At 52.9% G+C, this 18,884-nt stretch overlaps 2 protein-coding genes across 6 annotated transcripts; one reads left to right on the forward strand and one right to left on the reverse strand.

Moving 5' to 3' along the window:
• The first annotated feature begins 213 nt into the window (after positions 1-213).
• On the forward strand, positions 214-5,871 carry CIB3 (calcium and integrin binding family member 3). Of its 2 annotated transcripts, XM_004761090.3 has the most exons (6): positions 295-345; positions 565-599; positions 2,276-2,387; positions 3,342-3,489; positions 4,359-4,554; positions 5,746-5,871. In XM_004761090.3, exons 1-6 carry the CDS (start codon positions 295-297, stop codon positions 5,765-5,767), a joined length of 564 nt encoding a protein of 187 aa, XP_004761147.1. In that variant the 3' UTR covers positions 5,768-5,871. The 2 variants fall into 2 exon arrangements, with proteins under 2 accessions (XP_044938256.1, XP_004761147.1); XM_045082321.1 differs by lacking the exons at positions 565-599; positions 2,276-2,387 and having other exon boundaries at positions 214-345.
• Positions 5,872-7,337: 1,466 nt separating this feature from the next.
• Positions 7,338-16,507, reverse strand: HSH2D (hematopoietic SH2 domain containing). 4 transcript variants are annotated; one of them, XM_045082312.1, is made up of 7 exons: positions 16,366-16,507; positions 14,664-14,737; positions 13,287-13,432; positions 12,069-12,120; positions 10,811-10,987; positions 10,197-10,334; positions 7,338-8,011 (listed from the first exon to the last, which is right to left on the reverse strand). In XM_045082312.1, exons 3-7 carry the CDS (start codon positions 13,409-13,411, stop codon positions 7,445-7,447), a joined length of 1,059 nt encoding a protein of 352 aa, XP_044938247.1. In that variant the 5' UTR covers positions 13,412-13,432; positions 14,664-14,737; positions 16,366-16,507; the 3' UTR covers positions 7,338-7,444. The 4 variants fall into 4 exon arrangements, with proteins under 4 accessions (XP_044938247.1, XP_044938246.1, XP_012916049.2 ...); XM_045082311.1 differs by having other exon boundaries at positions 10,811-10,996; XM_013060595.2 differs by having other exon boundaries at positions 10,811-10,976; positions 12,031-12,120.
• Positions 16,508-18,884: the final 2,377 nt, after the last annotated feature.

The following is an 18,884-nucleotide window of genomic DNA, read 5'->3' on the forward strand; positions in this document are numbered from 1 at the left end:
GGAAGGGGCCCCATACCCCCACTTCACCCAGTCATGGCAGATGTGGTCTGCTCTTCTGGGACCTCCTGCAGTCCATCTTGTCCTGATGGCCATGAACGTACTCGGGCTGTTGCCCAGAGAGCTCAGCTGTAACTTGATCTCACCAGGCTGGGGGTGACGGGCGGGTGGGCAGGTGACGCCAGGGCAGGGAGATTTGCCCAGACACTGGTGTGCAGCTGCCTGGAAGCCTGTGTGGTCCTGAGGAGACTGGGGTCTTTGGGAGCTTGTCTCAGAGTCCTGGCAGTAGTCATCACCATGGGCAACAAGCAGACAGTCTTCACTCATGAGCAGCTGGAAGTGTATCAGGTAGGGGTGATGGGCTGGGCCCTCAGGAGGTTTGGCAGCCTTGGCTTCCTGGCCTGAGAAGTGGGGACAGCATCATTTGTCCTGGGTGTGCAGCCAACAAGCATTCCTGGTGCAGCTCTGTGTGCAACAACAGGCAGAAATGGCCGCGCAGTGGGAGGGAGAGGAAGGTGGCCTCTGAAGCAGGCTCTGGGCCAAGCCGACATCTATCTCTCTCTGCAGGATTGCACCTTCTTCACAAGAAAGGAAATCATGAGGTCAGTCTGGGGAGAAAGGGAGGAAGATCTGGAAACAACTTTCTCTCCTTCGCTGGAGGATGTTTGTAATTGACCAGGGCTGAGTGCCCCATGGTGGTTAAAACACAAAGGGAGGGATTGCGGGCATGGTCAGTGGATGGAGGCCGAGATGGGGATGCTGAGAAGCCACGTCTTGTCACATTGTCACTGTCTCTAGGTTGATTAGCTTGGGCTTTCTCCCAAGGGTTGTGGGGAGTCATGGAGAGTATGTGAGCAGGGGTGTGGGGGAGTGGGAATCAGCATGTTAGAAAGATCCCCCCTCCCGCGGCCAGTGTGAAGAGGCTGGGACTGAAGGCTGGGCACCTGGGGGCAGAGGCTAGAATCAGCTCTGGGTTGTGGGGGTAGCATCCAGGTAAGGGTGCGGGTAGGCAGTCTGTGGCTGCTGCAGGTTGCTGGCATGCACTAGAGAGGCATAGATGGGTATCCCACGTTACTGCTCAGTGCCCACGCAGCCATTGTCCAGAGGCCCTGACCCATGAACTCGGAGCTATGAAACCCAAGCCGGCCAGGGTTCAGATACAGAGTGATAGGGGCCAAGGCCCGAATTGTGTGGGCATGGAATATCCATTATTGATGGGCACACCTTTCACCAGTGAGCCCCATTGTCTGGGTGAGGACAGCTCATAGGGTCACCCTGGCCATCAGAATCAGATTACTGATGGGGAAACTGAGGCTTGGACAGGGGAGGCTGACCCCAGCTTTGCAGATGGGCAGAGCTCCAAGGAGTTAGAGGGCTGACATTTCGTCCACCCAAGCTTTTTGTTTATCAGCAGAATAACTCAAGCTCAGAGGGGAAGAGGAAAATGCTCATGGCCATGCAGAAGCCCAGACCCAGACTGTTCCCTGAGGGGGCCCAGACAGGGACCTGGGTGGTCAGGACTGAAATTCCAGATACCTCCTCTTCGAGTTCCTAGCCATCATATGGCCCAGGGGTTCCCATCTCCCTTGGAATCAACCCTTAGCAGCTTGGGGACCTCTGACTCACCAAAGATAGTCTCACCAAGGCTGCTGCTTTTCATGCCCCCAGTGAAGACAGGGTGACAGCAGGGGAGCACACTGGAGTGGAGAGCTGGCCTCACCATCTAGCTGGTGTCAGTGGTATTTGGTATTTTGCAAAATGTCTTGCATGCATTAAAAAATCCCGAATATTGGCCTTTTGTCTCTGCTCTGGCCCAGTTAAGGAATGCTTGCATTATGGGGAAGAAGGAAGGAAAATGTGAGAATGGGGGGGTCTCTAGAGCCAGCGGCCAACAATGTGATGATACTCAGAGATTCAGAGATTCACTCGGACTCTCTGAATTTTGATGTGAAACGATCTCACCTTAAGCACACTCCCTTTCGCCATCCCCACCTGCCTGGTCAGCTCCTACTCATTCTTCAAAGCCCAGTGTCAATGTCTCCACTGAGTTTCCCCTGGCTCTGGGGCCCTCTCCACTATGGCCCTGTCCCCAGGGGGTAGACGTGCCTGTGTTTGGCTCTGTGTGCTTGAGGATAGGGCCCAGAGCAGATGACTCTTGGAGACCCATGATCCTTCAGTCCTCCTGTGTGTAGTGAGCAGTGGCAAGAATGAGAGAAAGGGGACAAGTCCTCCCCATGCCATCGCCCAGCCCTGCCCGGTGTTTCCCTCCCCGCACCAGGCTCTTCTATCGCTACCAGGACCTGGCTCCCCAGCTTGTTCCCCTCGACTATACCAGCAGCCCTGATGTGAAGGTGCCCTACGAGCTCATCGGCAGCATGCCCGAGCTGAAGGTATTTGCGGGCCATTGGGCAGGCAAAGAAAAAATAGTAAGGATACCTGCTGTGGCATTCCTATGAAGTGGATGCATTTTAAAGATGTAAGAAGTGAGGTTCAGAGAGGTTAAGAAACTTGGTCATGGTCACACAGCTAGGATGTGACAGAGACAGGATTCAGACCGGGGAGTCGTTGGAACGATGGGATGAGATAATGCTGGTGAAGGGCTTGGCATGGGGTCTATGGCATGGCAAGTAGTCAGGGAACCTGAGTTCTGCTTTTCATAGCAAGAGCCGCTAAAAAGGCAGGTCCTTCTCAGCTGGATGTTTGTCACATAGTTTGTGTTGCCAAAGGGGATTTGTGGGGTGAGGGACTGAGCAGAGATGATTTTATCACAAGAGACAGAGACCTCATTGGAGAGGGACAAAATGTATTGGAACACAGGAGGAGAAACCCCAGGCGGCAGAGCTATCACCGGGTCTGGCTGGAACCCGGGTTTCTGAGGGTGTGCTCAGGAGTCTCTCTCCATCTCTCAGCTTCCCCCAGGAAGGGGCTTTAGTCTCAGGCAGCCTGTCTGCCCGAGGTGGTGAAGGGAAGCCCCGGTGGTCCCAGATCCCTCCTGCCAGCTCTCCAACCACCGGAAACCAGGTCCCTCCAGATGCATCTTCCAGGGAAGCCTCTGATTGGCCAGTTTGAGTCACGCTACCTACCCCAGAACCAATCATGGTTGCCAATGGTAGCGCTGTCTGATTGGCCTCAACCAGGTCACGTGGTTCCATCTGGAGCCACAAGTGAGGTCAAGGCCACCCAGACCACAGGTCCAGAGCAAGGAGTTGCCTGAAGGCCACCGGCGGGAGGAAGTTTGAAGGTGGGGGGTACTTGAAGGTTTCAGGAAGGTGGATGCTGAGAGCGTTTCCATAGGGAGCCCGGAGTCCCGGGTCAGGGATGGTCTCTCTGCTTCCTGCCTCCAGGACAACCCGTTCCGCCAGAGGATTGCCCAGGTGTTCTCTGAGGACGGGGACGGGCACATGACCTTGGACAACTTCCTGGACATGTTTTCCGTGATGAGCGAAATGGCTCCCCGCGACCTCAAAGCCTATTATGCTTTTAAAATTTATGGTGCGTGCAGGGCATGGGGGTGGGGGAGCGTGGGAGTGGGGTGGGGAGTGGGAACGAGACCTTGCCTGGGACCAGGGGCTGCGCTGCCATCACTGATGTCTCCCCGGGGGTTTTGAGGCCCTGCGTGGCCCTGTCCTGCACACTTGGTACTTGCTCCCCTCACCCCCTTACTCCTTTCCAGCCACACTGGCCTTCCTCTTCCTCCAGCACTCCAAACTCTTCCTCCCTCCCGGCCTCTGCATCTGCTGTTCCCTCTGCCTGCCAGCGCCTTTTCCTGGACTCCTGCTCATCTTGAAGTCTAGGGCAAAAGCAGTTCCACCCTCAATCACTCTCCACCCCACATCCTAGTTCCCTTCTAGCACGGAGCAGTGCTGCTTAATTTCTGTTCATAATCTGTTCATTTCTTATGGATTTCTCTCTGATGAGACCCAAGGACAGCAACAGTGTCTGTTTTCTTCCCCATCGGTCTCTTATGCTCAATAAATACTTGTTGACTGACCGAATGAATGGACATTTATCACAGCGCCTAGGACATAGTAGGTGCTCACTAAAAACCTGTCGAATTAATGGAACTTTGTCACAGTGCTTAGAACATAATAGGCACTCTCTAAATCCTTATTGAGTGAGTAGATGAAAAACAGTCACATATGCCTGGCACATAGTAGGGGCTCAATAAATACTTGGAGAGTGAATGAATGACCTCCCACCAGGACTCTGCTCAATTCCAAAGCAAGACCCAGCTATTATCGCAGGGTTTTGGTTTCTCTCCAGTGCCTCACTTTGCTCCTCTGTAACATGGGGTCAAGAGGCCCAACCTGCCTGTGCCCAGCTGTGCCCCCACTCCATATCCCCTCCATCCCACTGCACAGACTTTAACAATGATGGCTACATCTGTGCGTGGGACCTGGAGCAGACAGTGACCAAGCTGACGCGGGGGGAGCTGAGTGCTGAGGAGGTGAGCCTGGTGTGTGAGAAGGTGCTGGATGAGGCTGATGGTGACCACGATGGGCGGCTGTCCTTGGAAGACTTCCAGAACATGATCCTGCGGGCACCCGACTTCCTCAGGTGTGACACTCCTTGCCACTTTGCATGTCTGAGAGGGGCTCCTACAGAACTAGTTCACAGACTCCATTTGTGAAAGTTCCTCTGTTCATTCATTTGTGACCTTGGAGAACTTTCCCAGCCTTCCTGGCCTCAGTCCCTGCATCTTTAAAATGGGGATAATTGGGGACCCTGTGGGTAATGCCCTGTGGGTGGATGCAGCTCTTTGGGTGAATGCAACATGGCTGGTCTTCAGTGCTCACTTGCCTGAACATTTGGCAGTGAACAGAGTGTACAACTGTACTGGGCAGTCCTGGAGAGAATCAGAGCCCCCATCGTAGGGCAGATAGCCAGTTAATACAGGGGGTGGCCCAGCCACCTGTTTTTGTACCTCTCATGAGCAGAGAATGATTTTTATGTTTCTTAAATGGCAGGGGAAAGATTAAAGACTAATAGTGCTCTGTGACTCGTGAAATGGATATGAAATTCAAATTTCCGTGTCCAGCAGTGGTTTATTGGCACACAGCCAGGCCTGCCTGTACTTGGATTGGCCATGGTTGCTTTCGAGCTACAAGGCCCAGCTGACTCCTTGCACGAAGCTGGAAATACCAACCGATTGGCTCTTTATGGGACAAGTTGGTCGATCCCTGAGTTAGTACATAGAAAGACTTTATGGCAGGGTTGGCACACAGTAGATGCTCTATATCTGTGTGCTGGGGTTGCAGTCGTGGCTATTACTATGTGTCCTGACATGCACAGAGGGCACCCCCACCACCTGGAGAAGCGCGGCTGGTCTCTTAGCAGACAGAGACAGGAATAATGACAACTGAATGAGCCCTACAGAAGACAGCATCTCTGTGTGGCAGTTGCCCTGTGCATTTGCCCCCTTGGCCCTCATTATAGCCCCAAGCAGAGGGATGGCTATTATCCCCATTTTACAGAGAAGTAAACTGAAGCCCAGGGGTAGCCACTCACTCAAAGTCCCACAGCAAGTCTGCGGCGGAGTCAGGATGTCAACTCCCGTCCACAGAGGTGTGCTTTCCACCCCTGTGGGGGTCGAGGGGGGCCGCAGCCTGGGGTTCTTGAGGGGATCCATCTCCTGCTGTGGTTCCTGGCCTCAGGGAGTCCCTACGGGAGAGTTCGGGGATGGGAGGGGTGACAAAGGAGGGCCACCTTCTCTGCCTGATGACTCACTCTCCATCTTTTTGCACCCAGCACCTTCCACATCCGCATCTGAGCGCACCATGGAGGAGAAGCCGGGTCAGAGGAGGACGGGGTGACCCCTCAATCCATGGTGGAATCCGATCTCCCTGGGTTCCAGGAATAAACACACATCATTGAGTCACATCTGCTTGGAGGACACGTGTTTCACCTTAAACCTGCCGGATGGGAGAGAGGAAGCCTGGGCTCTCACCTCTGCCCTCACTGCGTGACCCTGGGTGTGGCTGTGGCTATGCCCTCTGAACCCTGATCTCCCCATTTATACTAGGGAGTGGCTGACTTCTAGATCTCTGGCCACCGTGAGAGCTGGAGGTGCACTGGTGGCTGTGAGTTTTGGGGGGCAGAGACCAGATGTGGAGATCACGCCCATGGGATCTCACCCCCGGGCCTCCCAAGGCTGAACCCTGCCTCCAACCTCTTAAGTCTCCTCTTTCCTCCCAATCCTTGAGCTTCTCAAAGGGACCAAAGCTTTAACTCCATGCTCATTCATTAGAACAGCCAGAGGAGGTCTCTGGGGGAGGTGGCAGCAATGTCATTCTCTGAGGCTGGCACTGTACTTTACAGTTTACAAAGCACGCGTCTCTCTGCCATTGCATTGGCTGCCTGTGGCATCCCAGTGGGGTTGACTAAGAAGCAATCACACTTCATTCGGAGCAAACGGACTCATTAGCCCAAGGCTACACCTCACACGTCATCTACAAAGGCAGCCTTGAGCCCAGGCCCATCTCTTTCCAGATCCCAGAATATCTACACTATGAGGATTTGAGAAGCCCCACATCCACTCCACCACATCTGGGGGCTCACTTAGAGCCCCAGTAATTCCAGGGAGGGATGGTCATTCCTGGAATCGAAACGAGCTGCTAGGCCCCTTCCCAGGCCCTTCCACTGTGTGTCATTGCTCACCACCCCCCCCCCACAGCTTCCACTTACTAAGCACCTACTGTGAGCCAAAGCCTCAGTTTTTATGTGCATCCTTTTGGTTCATCCTGAGGTAGAGAGATTGCTTCTCTCCCCATTTTCCAGATGAGAAAACAAGCCCAGAGAGGTGTAGGATCTCACTAGAGGTCACACAGTCTTGTGACCTGGGATTTCCTCCAGAACCCACTGCTAACCATGACCCGGGGCTGGCTGTCTTCTTCTTTAAAGGGGCTCATATGCTTCTCCTAAAGCTGATTTTGATGTTGGAAGTGTATACCGTGTGCCAAGCCCGCTCCAAATCTCACCTCCTTCATTTGCACGAGAACCCCGGGAGGAAGATGTGAAGAGCTCTGTTTATGGGTGAGGATGTACTTAGGGGTGAGCCAGGGGCAGAGGATGTAGGGAAAGAACTCCAAGTGACTGGGTTTCAAATCCTGGCACTGACCTCCTATAACCGGGTGACCTTGGCTGTGCCTCTCCTCCTCTCTGACCCCTAGTCTCTTCTTTAAAATATGCAGCATGAACCTACCTGCTGGGCCTGCTCAGAGGCAGAACAGAAATAATGAACGTGGAGGCTTTGGCGTGAGTCCTGGCACACAGTAGATGCCCTAGACCCTTCCTGTAACTGGTTATTATTACTCAAATCACCACGTCACCCCACCGGCAGCTGCAGGACCAGACCCAAGCAATGTCTTTATTACATTTCTCGGTTCCTGAGGACTAATAACAAGGGGTCCAGTGTGAGCAACCCCCAGAGCCAGGACAAAGCTCTTCTTTAACAGTACCCAGGGGCAAAGGGTGGTGGTGGGTGGTACTCCTCAGGGAGCCAGTCCTTCTGGGATTCTGCCAAGTCCTTTGTCTCTGGTCTGGACACTTTGGAGGACAGAGCCCTCACTACCGCTTGGTGCCAACCCTTGACCCTCGGGGTCGCCTCACTCCAGCTGGCCAATCTTGAGGCTTTCCTGGATGGGTCGGCTCTGTCTCTCCGATCCTGGGGCCATGAGGGGCTTGCAGGGGACATGGCCACTGAGCTGTCTGTGTCGACGTTATCGTCCCAGTGTGTGTCACCTGGCGTGGTCCTTGAGCTGTGTGTCGCTGTTGGTGGCCCAGCACTCCAGAGCGAAGACAAGTTCACAGATGGCAGGTGGAATGGCAGCTGCTGCTGGACCCTCTTGCCTGTCTCAGGGAGTGTCTTGAGGTTCCTCCAGAGTTTCCGGCAGGCCTTCTCAAGAGGAGCTTTTGGGGGGCAGGAGGAAGTGGCTTCCTCCGTGGAGACTCTGTCCATCTGTGCTCGTGGCTCCCTTCCCTTTGGCCAGTGAAGCAGGACCGGGCTTGCTGAGGTCTGAAACCAAGAGCAGGTGAGACCTGGGCCATCCCACCCACCAGAGCTCTAAATCTGCCCTGGAGGTTGGGACATGGGTCCCACTCAGACATCTGGAGGGGTGAGAAGGACCCCAAGTGAACCCCCAAACCTGATCCCATGCCCCCTCCCCCTCCGCATGAACACCTTCATTATCTCCCCCAGAGACTGGCAAACTCTTTCCATAAAGGGCCAGAGAGTAAATATTTTTAAGTTTCTTGGCCACACAGTCTCTGTTCTGAGGCAACTGAGATGGTTCGTCAACGAGTGAGTGTGCCTGCATTCCAGCAAAACTTGATGGATATGCAAATTCCACTTTCATCTGATTTTCACAGCTCATGACATATTATTTTCATTTTTATGCTTTTCGACTGCTCAAAAACATGAAAGCCATGCTTAGCTCATGGGCCAGACAGAAACAGGCCAGATGGAGTCCTCAGGCCCTGACCTACTTGGTCATTCAGGTGACCTTGGTGGCAGATGCCGACAATGCCCCATCCATCTCCCTTTGCCCTGAGCACTCAGTGCCCCCAGCTCCACTCCCAAAGGCCAGCAGAGGGGACTCTGGCCGGGGTCCTTCTATGAACCCATGGCAGGCCAGAAGTGCAGAGAATTAAAATCTCCCAGGAGTGGCACTTGACCAAGGACTAATGGGAGATGGAGTATCAATACCCCAACTCCTTTCCCCTAAGGTGGGATAACCGGAATGCATGTCCCATGCAGAGTTCCAGCCTTCCCGGGGGGAGACCAAACCTTGGCTTCCCACAGGGGAACCTGCTCCCTAACACGCCCTTCCTGCGCCGCCCTCTTCTGTCCCACTTCCCCACTCCCCTACTGGCACATCTTGGGATCACCTCCCAAATAATGGAGGCCCCAGGGACTCAAGCCATGACAGCAGCTCGCTTCCCCTCACCCCCCACCTCCAGATTCCCTTCTAAAATGCCTAAAATATCCTCTTCTTGCTCTACCCCCAGGGATCCTTTTCTGGTCCCTCCCAGTCTCTGCCTTGGACAGTCCCTGCCTCCTTCCTGCCACCTCCTTACTGCCACCAGGCAGCCCCTCCTGCAGCTGGCAGCCACAGGCTCTCTCATTGCAACTCCCCCTGCACAACTAGACTAGAATGCCAGCTCCTCACCCAGGCCCCAAGGCCCTGCATGACTGGCTCCTGCTGTTCCTGGCCCCTCACCTCCCAGGGACCTCCCTTTCATTCAGCCCACTCCATACACATACTGGCTATTGTTGTTCTTTTGATCTGCAAATACACTGAGCCTCCGGACCTTTGCATGTGCTCTTTTCTCTACCTGAAACACCCTCCCTGCATCACTGTGTGTGACTGACTCCTCCTTATCCTATGCATCCCAGGTCTACACCGCCTCCCCCAGGAGGTCTTCCCTGACTGTTTCCTTCACCACTTAGCTCCACACCCACTGATGTTCATCCTACCAGCCTGTTTCATTGCCACTATTATCAGAACTTCCTTGCCATGTGGGGGCATGGAGAACACCACTCACTATCACAGTCTGATAGGGGATGCAGACAGGAAACATGAAAACCTACAAATAAACTTTAACCCAGGAAAAGACCAGTTAAATTATGAATACCTCCCAGAGCTCACAGTCTGATAGGGGAGGCAGGCAGGAAACATGAAAATGCACAAATTTTTAAACCACAAAAAGACTTTTTAAATTGTGAGGAGAGCTCTGCAGTGAATGAACAGAGTGAGGTGATGGAGAATGCAGAGGGGACTACTTCCAGTCTGGAGTCTGGAGAGGGAGACACTTGAAGAATTGAAGAAAGAAGCCAGGCATAGGAAATCTGGGAGCAGAGCACACACAGCATGTGCAAAGGCCCTGAGGTTGGTGGCACAAACATGTGCAAAGTTCCTGAGGTGGGACCAGCACATGCAAAGATCCTGAGGCTAGTTTGATGCATCAGAACAACAGAAAGGATAACAGAGAGGCTGGAACTGGGCTGGTGCTGGACACAAGGAGTAGCTGAGGTCACCGTTTGGATTTTCATTGCAGTGTCTTGAAAAATCACCGGAAGGTTTTATATTTAGAGCTATAGGGTCTAATTTTTCACTCTAGAAAGTCTCCTCTGTCAGCTGTTGGCCACTTCTGCCCCTGCCCCACCCCTGTGTTGGAGATGCGAGCTTTCTGTCACATACCTTCTCAGGTGCAGCCCTGGGATAGGAGGAGGAAGGATTCTGATGCTCCCTGGGGACATGGGCGGGGCTGGTGACTTCCTCAGTCAGTGCATTGGAGTAAAGGAAGAGATCCTCATAATCCAAGTTCTCTGGATCCTTCTGTAGGGCAGAGGGCGTGTACTGCTCATCTCCCTCCCAAGGAGGGAGATGGGGGTGGTCCCAGGGTCCCAGACAAACCCTAGAAGGTGGTGCTCAGGACCTGCCTTGCCCATGAACCTTGTATGGAAGCCTGCCCCTCCCACAGTAGCTTCGGAGGGTAGGAGCAACCCCTTCCACCCCCTCACCCCCCCCCACCCCGCCATCCCCTTCCACTCCCATGAGCCTTCTAAGGAGATATATTATTCCTATAGATCAGCCAAGGTTATACCCCCACAAACGAACCCTTGTAACGAATTAGCCTGGGGGGCTGGGGTGAGGCAAGGAAGGGGGACCAGAAGGGGTGGGGCTGTGGGAGGGCAGGGACCACAAGCAAGACAGAATCACAAGAGGCTGAATGGGGAGCATGGGAACAAAATGAGTCTGGGGGCTTGGCCCCTGCGAGGTGGCTACAGTCCCCCAGGGGTTCCAACCCTTACCTGCCCACAGGGCCGGGTCAGCAGGTCCCTGTGTGGCCGCACAGGCTGCTGCTGGTGGAATGTGACTAGGGCGTCCAGCGAGGCATGGGCCTTCTCTTCCCCAGGGATCATGAAGCTCCCATCATCCAGAAGCTTCACCATGAAGTGGCGGCAGCAGCTCTGGGCTCTGCGGTGACACTGCTGGGACTAGAAATCCTATTCCTCCTCCTTCCGACCCCATCTCCCACCACCCCCTCCCCCAGCTGGTGGCACTGAGGGTGCAGCTCTAATGTTTAGGTTCCTAGAAGCCTTCTGCATTTTTTTAGCCATGTGACACTGGTACTAACTACACTGTGCCTCGGTTTCCCCATCTATAATGTGGGGCTACTAAGGCTGACCTCGGGATTTCTCATGAAAATGGAATAAGCTACCGCAGATAAAAGCTTAGCTCGGTGTCTAGCTGGAGTCAAAGGATCGGTAGAAGTGATGGTAGTGAAAACCAGAGTCAGGCCTCCACGCTAAGTCGATGCACTGGCACACAGCAGGTCCTCAATAAATGGTCTATTAATGGATGGATGCACTTATTAATGGCCCACTATGTGCTTAGTATATCTCATTTAATTTTCACAACAGTCTGAATGACTTTAGCATTCTTATATTAGAGATGAGGACTTTGGGGGAGGCACAGATAGGTTGAGTAACTTGTCCAAGGTCACACAGCATGTAAGTAAGTGGCAGAGTCAAGCCTTAGACTGTGTGACTCAGGACCTAAACTTTTCCCATGGTGGGTAACTCTCCAGTGAAGCCATTGGATTTTTTTTTTTTTTTTTAATTCCTTTGGCCTGGAGTCCTTTTTGAAAAGTGGTTTGTGTTGTTGAATCCTGTGGGACGCCCGGTCAGGTTTTGAGGCCTTAAGGAGCTGGACTGCCCTAAGTTTCCTTAACATGTTCCTGTGGGTGGAGTCACAGAGCTGCCAAGCAGATGGCTGAATGGGGAGGGGTGGTTAGGGGAGGGCAGCAGCCACTCTTGGGCTCCCAGCAGCCCCTGTTCTCGGACACATAGGCTGTTACCACCAAGCCCCCATCTGCTGGTTATAGCCGGACCTGCAGCTGCAGCCAGAGTTGGCTAGAACTTGACACCAGCTGCTCTCTGAGCAGTTGTGGCATGATACACCCCTTGCCTCCTCCCAGGAAACCCTGGAGCCCTCCCACCCCTTCCCTGGCCCCTAGCCCGGGCCTTACTTGTAGGACAGTGTGTAGCCAACGTGGCTGTGACTCACTCTAATGAGAAAGGATCCCAGTGGCTCTAACTCCAGCAAATTCTCGGCGTCCCTGGAAGGACAGACACAGGAGGGAGATGTGCACCCGTCATCCCAGGACTGAACAAACCTAAACCCCTTTGTTGTGGTTTCACACCTTGGGATTCTCAGGCACAGGGATGTTCCAATCAGGGGCAGAGGCCTCTGATGACTTTGACCCCAGGACAGAATTTCTTCTATATCCCACCACCCTTGCCTGCCTTCCTGATGCCTGAAATGCCCGCATACCCAGTAACTTCTCACCAAATTACTACTAGTATTCACCATCATCGTGACTATGATTATCCTGGGGTCACAGAGAGGAAGAAGGTGGCCTTCTATAGGACAAGATGGGGAGACTTGGGACCCAAGCTGTCTACTCCAAAAGCTGCTGACCACGTGTAGCTACTGCGCACTTAAAATGTGGTTTTTAAGATGCGCTTTTGGCATAGGATACCAGAGGTTCAAGACTTACTATAGGATAAAGGAATGGATACTATCTCATGAGTGAGCCTTTAGTGCTCATGTTGAAATGGTAATATCCTGGATATACTGGGTTGAAGAAAAGATAAGATTAAAATTAATTCTGCCTGTTTCTTTTTCCTTCTTTTACTATAGCTACTAAAAGCTAAAATTGCAACACGTGGCTCACATTATATTCTTAGGGGTGTCCCCACCCCAAAACTCAGAGATGGTGGCCAATCTGCCCTCTTTGTGGCTTTTGTGACATTCTCTCAATGTCTCTAGGCTAATGCTGGCCATAGATGTTCTCTTCATTTGTTTGAGAACTGAGGGGGTGAACTAATGATATGTATTTGTTCATGTCCTCAGAACTCAGACCAGTGTAGAAAGTGCATGTAGGTCATGTCCCTGATGGATGGAAAGCAGCTGTTTGGGACACTGTGTTAAGGAGGATTCAGAGGCTGCACCCTGCCATGATTGATGGTGGATGCCTGGCTTCGGGGAATGGGTCCCTGGCAGTGCTGATCTGGTGGCCACTAGTATAGAGAAAGCTGAGGTTCAGGGATGGGAAGTAGCTGGCCCACGTCCCACACCGAGTCCCCACCTGCCCAGGACTTTAGAGCTCTGTTCACCAAGCCAAGCTGAGTCCAGAATTCTGTAGAAAATCTGCCCAGGGCGGGAGCAGACAAGGAAAGAGGGTGAAGAGCATGGTGGAAGTGTGTGTGTGTGTGTCCTTACTCTCTCGAGATGGCACCGTGGAACCACGCAGGGATCCCTTCTTGGGAGAGCTGAACCACCTGCGTCTGCACAAACCAGTCCAGTCGAGGGGGCAGTGGTGGGGGAAGTTTTCCTGCCTCTGTCATGGCTTTCTGGGGAGCGGTTACCTGGCAGTAGGAGGGAGGAGAGAGAGTCAAGCCTGGTCCACCTCCTGTACTTTGCTCTGTTCTTACAGCTCATGGTGCCTCCTCCTGGGGTAAGTCCTCCAAGTGGGTGAGAGCAACAGGCTTGAAACTGGCTTGTGTTTCTTGAGCACCTACTATGCATTCATTCATTGGCTTCTTCCAAAAATCCGCCCAGAATTTTTCCTTGTCCTTCTATTCTTATTACACTATTACGAATTAGAAAGCTCCCTTTATAAATAGATGCATTTAAGCTTAAAAACTGACTTTATTGAGGGGCACCTGGGTGGCACAGTCGGGTAAGCACCCGACTCTTGGTTTTGGCTCAGGGTGCAATTTCAGGGTCCTGAGATCAAGCTCTGCATTGGGCTCCACATTCAGCATGGGGTCTGCTAGAGATTCTCTCCCCCTCTCCCTCTGTCCCTCCTGCTAGTGCACACACTCTCTCTCTTTCTCTCTCAAATACTTTTTTAAAAAATGAACTGACTTTATTTAAATAAATATCAACATCCCAGGAGCTATGGGGACATGGCAAAATGGTAAGTGAAGGGGCACCTGGGTGGCTCAATGGGTTGAGCTTCTGCCTTCGCTCAAGTCATGATCAGGTCATGATCTAGACCTGGGATCGAGCCCCGCATGGGGCTGTCTGCTCAGCAGAGAGCCTGCTTCCCCCTCTCTCTCTTCCTGCCTCTCTGCCCACTTGTGATCTCTGCCTGTCAAATAAATAAACAAAATCTTAAAAAGAAAATGGTAAGTGAAGAAACACTAGAGAGATGTGGCCCTGAGTAACTTCCTTTGCTCCCAACATCATCATGTCTGGTGGCACCAAAGCCACATCTGTAATGTGTCAGGGACAACAACATTAATTCACACGAGTTTCGACAGTTTTAAGCTCAAGGTAACACTGGAACTGTGAGCCAATGACAGGGAGCTGAAGAAAAAGAATAGTCCTGATTTTTTAAAAATTATTTTTAAAAGATTTTATTTATTGGATGCCTGGGTGGCTCAGTTGGTTAAGCAACTGCCTTCAGCTCAGGTCATGATCCTGGAGTCCCAGGATCGAGTCCCGCATCGGGATCCCAGCTCCATGGGGAATCTGCATCTCCCTCTGATCTTCTTCCGTCTCATGCTCTCTCTCGCTGTCTCTCTTTCTCTCTCTCCAATAAATAAATAAAATTACTGGGCTGTTTCCAGAGGTGGGGACATATTGACTAACCTGGTCAATATTGACTTTCTTCTGCCAGAAGACAGATGCTGAGCACGCCCACCTGGGAGAGGCCCAAAGGCATTCTGGGAGGAGTAAAATTAAAGAGATCTATTAAGAAATATTTAATAAAGTCGGGTGACAAAGCAAAGAGCCTGGAATCAGAGCCAGCTCCCCCACTCAGCTGCTGTGTGACTTGAGTAAGTCACTTAATATCTCTGTGCCTTTAGTTTCATCTGTAGTTTGGGGATATGACAATATTTGCCTGGGAAAATACAGTTTATTGTATTCAGAACTATGCGCTCTGTGTATATGATAAATATTCATGAATCCAGTAGTGTCCAGGTTTGTTCTTTTTTCTACCTGGGAGAACTCCTAGTTATCCTTCAAGACCCAGCAAAAATATCCCCTCCTCCAGGCAGCTTTCCTGTCTCTTCCCCTAGACAAAGCCTTGGCCTCCTTCTCTGTCTCCCATCTTCCCCTCTGCTCCTGCCCAAGTTTTGCCTAGCCTTGCCTCGTGGAGGTCAAGTGTCTGCCGTGCATGTGAGTCCTGATGGCTGGTTTTTCTTTCTGTTAATTCAAGTGCCTGACTTAAGCTTTGACTGCCAAGTCATCTGCTTGAACTCACTGAAGTCTATCACGAATAAACACATTGAGAGCGGCACAACTAGATAAAGAGCCAGTATATCCCCCCCCCCACCCCCTGGTTTTCTTCCCCCACCCCCACAGCCCCACCACGAGGTTCCTTTATTTCAGACATCCTAGTTGATTTCGGTAACTGGCCATTTGGATCACCCCCCCCCTTCTTTCTTTTCTTTTTTCCTTCTTCCCATGCTTCAAATTCCTGCTCTTGTTATACATTCACTAATAAGGAGCCCCCCAAACCCTAGCCACCCCCCCACCAAGCCCAATAAAAGCAGAACCCCAGGGCCATGTGCGCTAGCTTGGTCCCTCTCTACAACCTGGTTGTGTGCCCCCTGGACACACAAAGTTTCTTCAAAGTTTCCAGGTGGTTATGGCTGAGGGTCAGCTTGCGATCCTAATAACCACAGGGGTCAGTCCTGTTGTCACACTGGTTTGGCAAGGGGAGACATGAGTGGGAAGCTCAGGGGCCTGGGCGAGCGCCGGAGTCATTTACTATCAATCGACCGAGATGCACAAAGCACTGTGTCTGTTTCTGTCTCCCCCATATGAAGGGCGCCCAGAGACCTGGCCCAGGGCTAGGTCATTTTGGATTTTTCTGGATCCCCAGTACTACCTGGTGCTGGGCAGGCACAGACGAGTGTGCAGGGGTGTCTGGTGATGAACATCCAGGGATGAATGAATCCGTACTAAGTTTTGACCTCCTGACCCAGACACTGGGGCTTCCCCATCTCCTTGTCCCCCACACTCCAGCCCTAAGGGACATCCTTGTTCTACCCCAAACTGACCAAGCTCTTACCCTCCACACCTTGGTCCATGCTGTTTCCCTGCCAGGTATGCCCTCCCCCCTGCCCCAGCTCCGTTTTTCAATGGTCAGCTCCCACTGGAAATTCCTTCTGCTTTCCTGGTCTCTACCACCTTGTCCCTCCTTCTGGCCCAGCCTGGCTCTCACGCTCTGTCTTCTAGAAATCTGGGATGACGCTGAGGCCCTCGGGGCCCGGGCCTCACCCAGCATGGGGCAGGCCCAGAAGTGGGCGTGTGGCTGGCTAAGGGACTCCCACCCTGCACTTACCTGGGAGACCCCTGGTCGGCCAACGCCCTCACTCTTGCTGTGCTCAGAACCTGCAGGAGCCTTGGTTTCGATTCAGGGTCTGCACGTCAGTGGGGTGGGGCTACTGCCCCCGGGCTGTTCCTGTTTCCTTAAGCAGGTGAGCCCTAGGGGCGGGACTGGGACTCTGCTGGTTGCCCTGGGTATGCTATGCAGTCCAGCAAAGCCTCTGAGCTGTGTAGAGGGACACCCTAGCTTCACCCACGACAAGCCTTTATTGAGCACTGTTTATCTGTGTGCCAGATCCTTAGGGGACAGAGAGGGACCCCAAGAGGTGCAAGCCCCACCCCTCCTGGCATCTATAATCTAGCAAGCAATGAAGAAGAGTAAGAAATGATTAATGTTTTAAAGGAGACAGCTTCTCAGGAAGGAGGGTCTGGAGTTGCAAGAACCCCAGAGGGGGTTTAAACTGATCTGGAGGAAGCGGCGCTTTGGGAGTTAACTTGATTGTGAGGTGCAGAAAGAGAGGGCTATAGGTGGAGGGAAGAGCACAGGCAAAGGCCTGAGGCAGGGTCAAACCTGGACAGGCTGGGGCCTCCTTATGCACATGGGGCCACATTATGACTTCCTCTGTAACAAAACACACACTAAAACCACATTTAAAATGATATTTTATGGCATTGGCATCTAGTCCAAGCTGGATTATTATATATTCATTATTGTATTCATTTCTTTTCTTCTGATTTTAGAAAACTAAGACATGCTAGGGAGCCCTACTCGCCCCCCGCCTCCCCCCCGACCCCCCGTAGGCCGTGAGTGTAGGAGCTTGTGTCTAACGGACCAGGCAGGCCCGGATGTGAGCCAGCTGCACCTCCTTCCCCAGCACAGGGGCCAAACCACTTCCTTCTCCCCTTTCAGGCAGAAATAGCCCAGATCCTCGTGGCTGAGCTGGGGGCCTCCCCCGGGGGCTTATCACCCTGGGCCAGCCAGTCTAGATAGCTCCCACTGCAGGCTCAAGGTCGGTAGGGGGTGGCCTTGTCTGGAGTCTATGGGTCCACAAGTCCCAAGCGGGAGACACATGGGATGTGGCCTCTTACTCACCCGACTGGGTAGCCTTGGGTAACTTGCTCAACCTCCCTGGGGCTCGGTTGCCTCAACTGTGAAGTGGGCATGATTACGGCCCCCCTTAATCACGGGATGATGGCAGGAGTGACAGTCATCAAGCCTGAGGCGTGGGGCTCAGTTGAGGGTAAAATCAGGACTCTTCACTGTGATTTAATCTGATGCCTTTGGGCCTGGCTGGGGACACAGAAGCCCGGGCTTGGGACTGCACAGCCTGGCCACCTTGTGCCACTTGCGTCACCTCTGTGCCCTCCGCAGCCCGGTGAGTCAGTTCCGAGCCCTGATGGTAAGGAGCAATGCTGTTGGGGAGGGGCTCGCACCAGCCCAAGAGAACCTTGCCCCTTCCAAATCCTGGTCTCGTTTGCATATGGTGCAGTCTCCAGAAACATGAAGGGTCTCAGGCCACTTCTGGCCCTGCCCCCTGAGTCTCTACCACAGAGGGCTCCCCCCAGTAAGCTTGACCCACTTGGGGGACATGGTCTTACACAAACCGAAGTCCTCCCCTGAGAATGTCACAACAGAATCATCCCCAGCCCTTGGTGACCATAGTCCTCAAAACTGTGAGCAGACGGGTGGCCCCAGAGAAACTTCTGGAAGAGAACCAGCAGGGGGATATGGATCTGGGACTGCAAGGCCCCTCCCGCTCTGGCGTAGCTCTGGGCTTTTCACTGGAGGCCTCAACTAGCAAGTAGGACTTTCCTGGCCCCACGTGGGGTGGCTCTTGGGGCAGGGACCACAGTGCCCTCTCAACCCTGCAGACAGGCAGGGGTGGGGCAGTGAGTCTCTGCCATTGCTGATCTTGATGTGTTTTCAACCATCCCACCGTCCTATGAGGCTTTCATTCTATTCACGAATTCATTCACTCCACAAACATTGGCTGAGTCCCAACTGGAGGCACCATGCTAGATGCTGGCGACGGAGCAGATAGGACCAGCGCTGTCCCTGCCCGGCCGGAGCCTGCAGTCCACCGGGAGATGGTTACTGCACGAGCCCCCACGTGGGAAAGGCTTGCACAAGAGGGAACAGCCAGGGCAAAGGCTTGGGTTAGGAATACACCAGGCACGCTGGAGAAACAGGCAGCTCGGGGGCCCAAAAGGTGGAAATAAGCGAACGCCCACTGGTAGATGAACAGATTAAGAGAACATGGTCCGTGCACACGACGAACATCACTCAGCCATAAAAAGGAATGCAGCCCCGATATGCACCACAACAGGATGGATCTAGAGAACCACGTGGAGCAGAAGAGGCCTGATCCAAAAGGCCATACGGTGTTAAGATTTCATTTACACAGTGTCCAGAACAGACAAATACAGAGACAGAAAGATTAATGGCTGTGGGGGGCTGCGGGATGGGGAGTGACTCCCCATCTTGGGGATGAGGTGACGAAAACATTCCAAAATGGACTGTGGCGACAGTCGTGC

Source organism: Mustela putorius, unplaced genomic scaffold (assembly GCF_011764305.1).
Source record: "Mustela putorius furo isolate JIRA1106 unplaced genomic scaffold, ASM1176430v1.1 tig00000095_pilon_pilon_pilon, whole genome shotgun sequence".
NCBI lineage: Eukaryota > Metazoa > Chordata > Mammalia > Carnivora > Mustelidae > Mustela > Mustela putorius.

Excerpts from the sequence above, each read along its gene's own strand:
- HSH2D (XM_013060595.2), bottom strand. The coding sequence starts at position 13,411 with ATGACAGAGGCAGGAAAACTTCCCCCACCACTGCCCCCTCGACTGGAC. Across the intron at positions 12,121-13,286 it reads CACGGTGCCATCTCGAGAGA|GGACGCCGAGAATTTGCTGG; the intron begins GTAAGGACACAC and ends CTGTCCTTCCAG. Across the intron at positions 10,335-10,810 it reads TGACCCGGCCCTGTGGGCAG|AAGGATCCAGAGAACTTGGA; the intron begins GTAAGGGTTGGA and ends TCTGCCCTACAG.
- CIB3 (XM_004761090.3), top strand. The coding sequence starts at position 295 with ATGGGCAACAAGCAGACAGTCTTCACTCATGAGCAGCTGGAAGTGTAT. Across the intron at positions 346-564 it reads AGCAGCTGGAAGTGTATCAG|GATTGCACCTTCTTCACAAG; the intron begins GTAGGGGTGATG and ends CTCTCTCTGCAG. Across the intron at positions 3,490-4,358 it reads TTATGCTTTTAAAATTTATG|ACTTTAACAATGATGGCTAC; the intron begins GTGCGTGCAGGG and ends CCCACTGCACAG.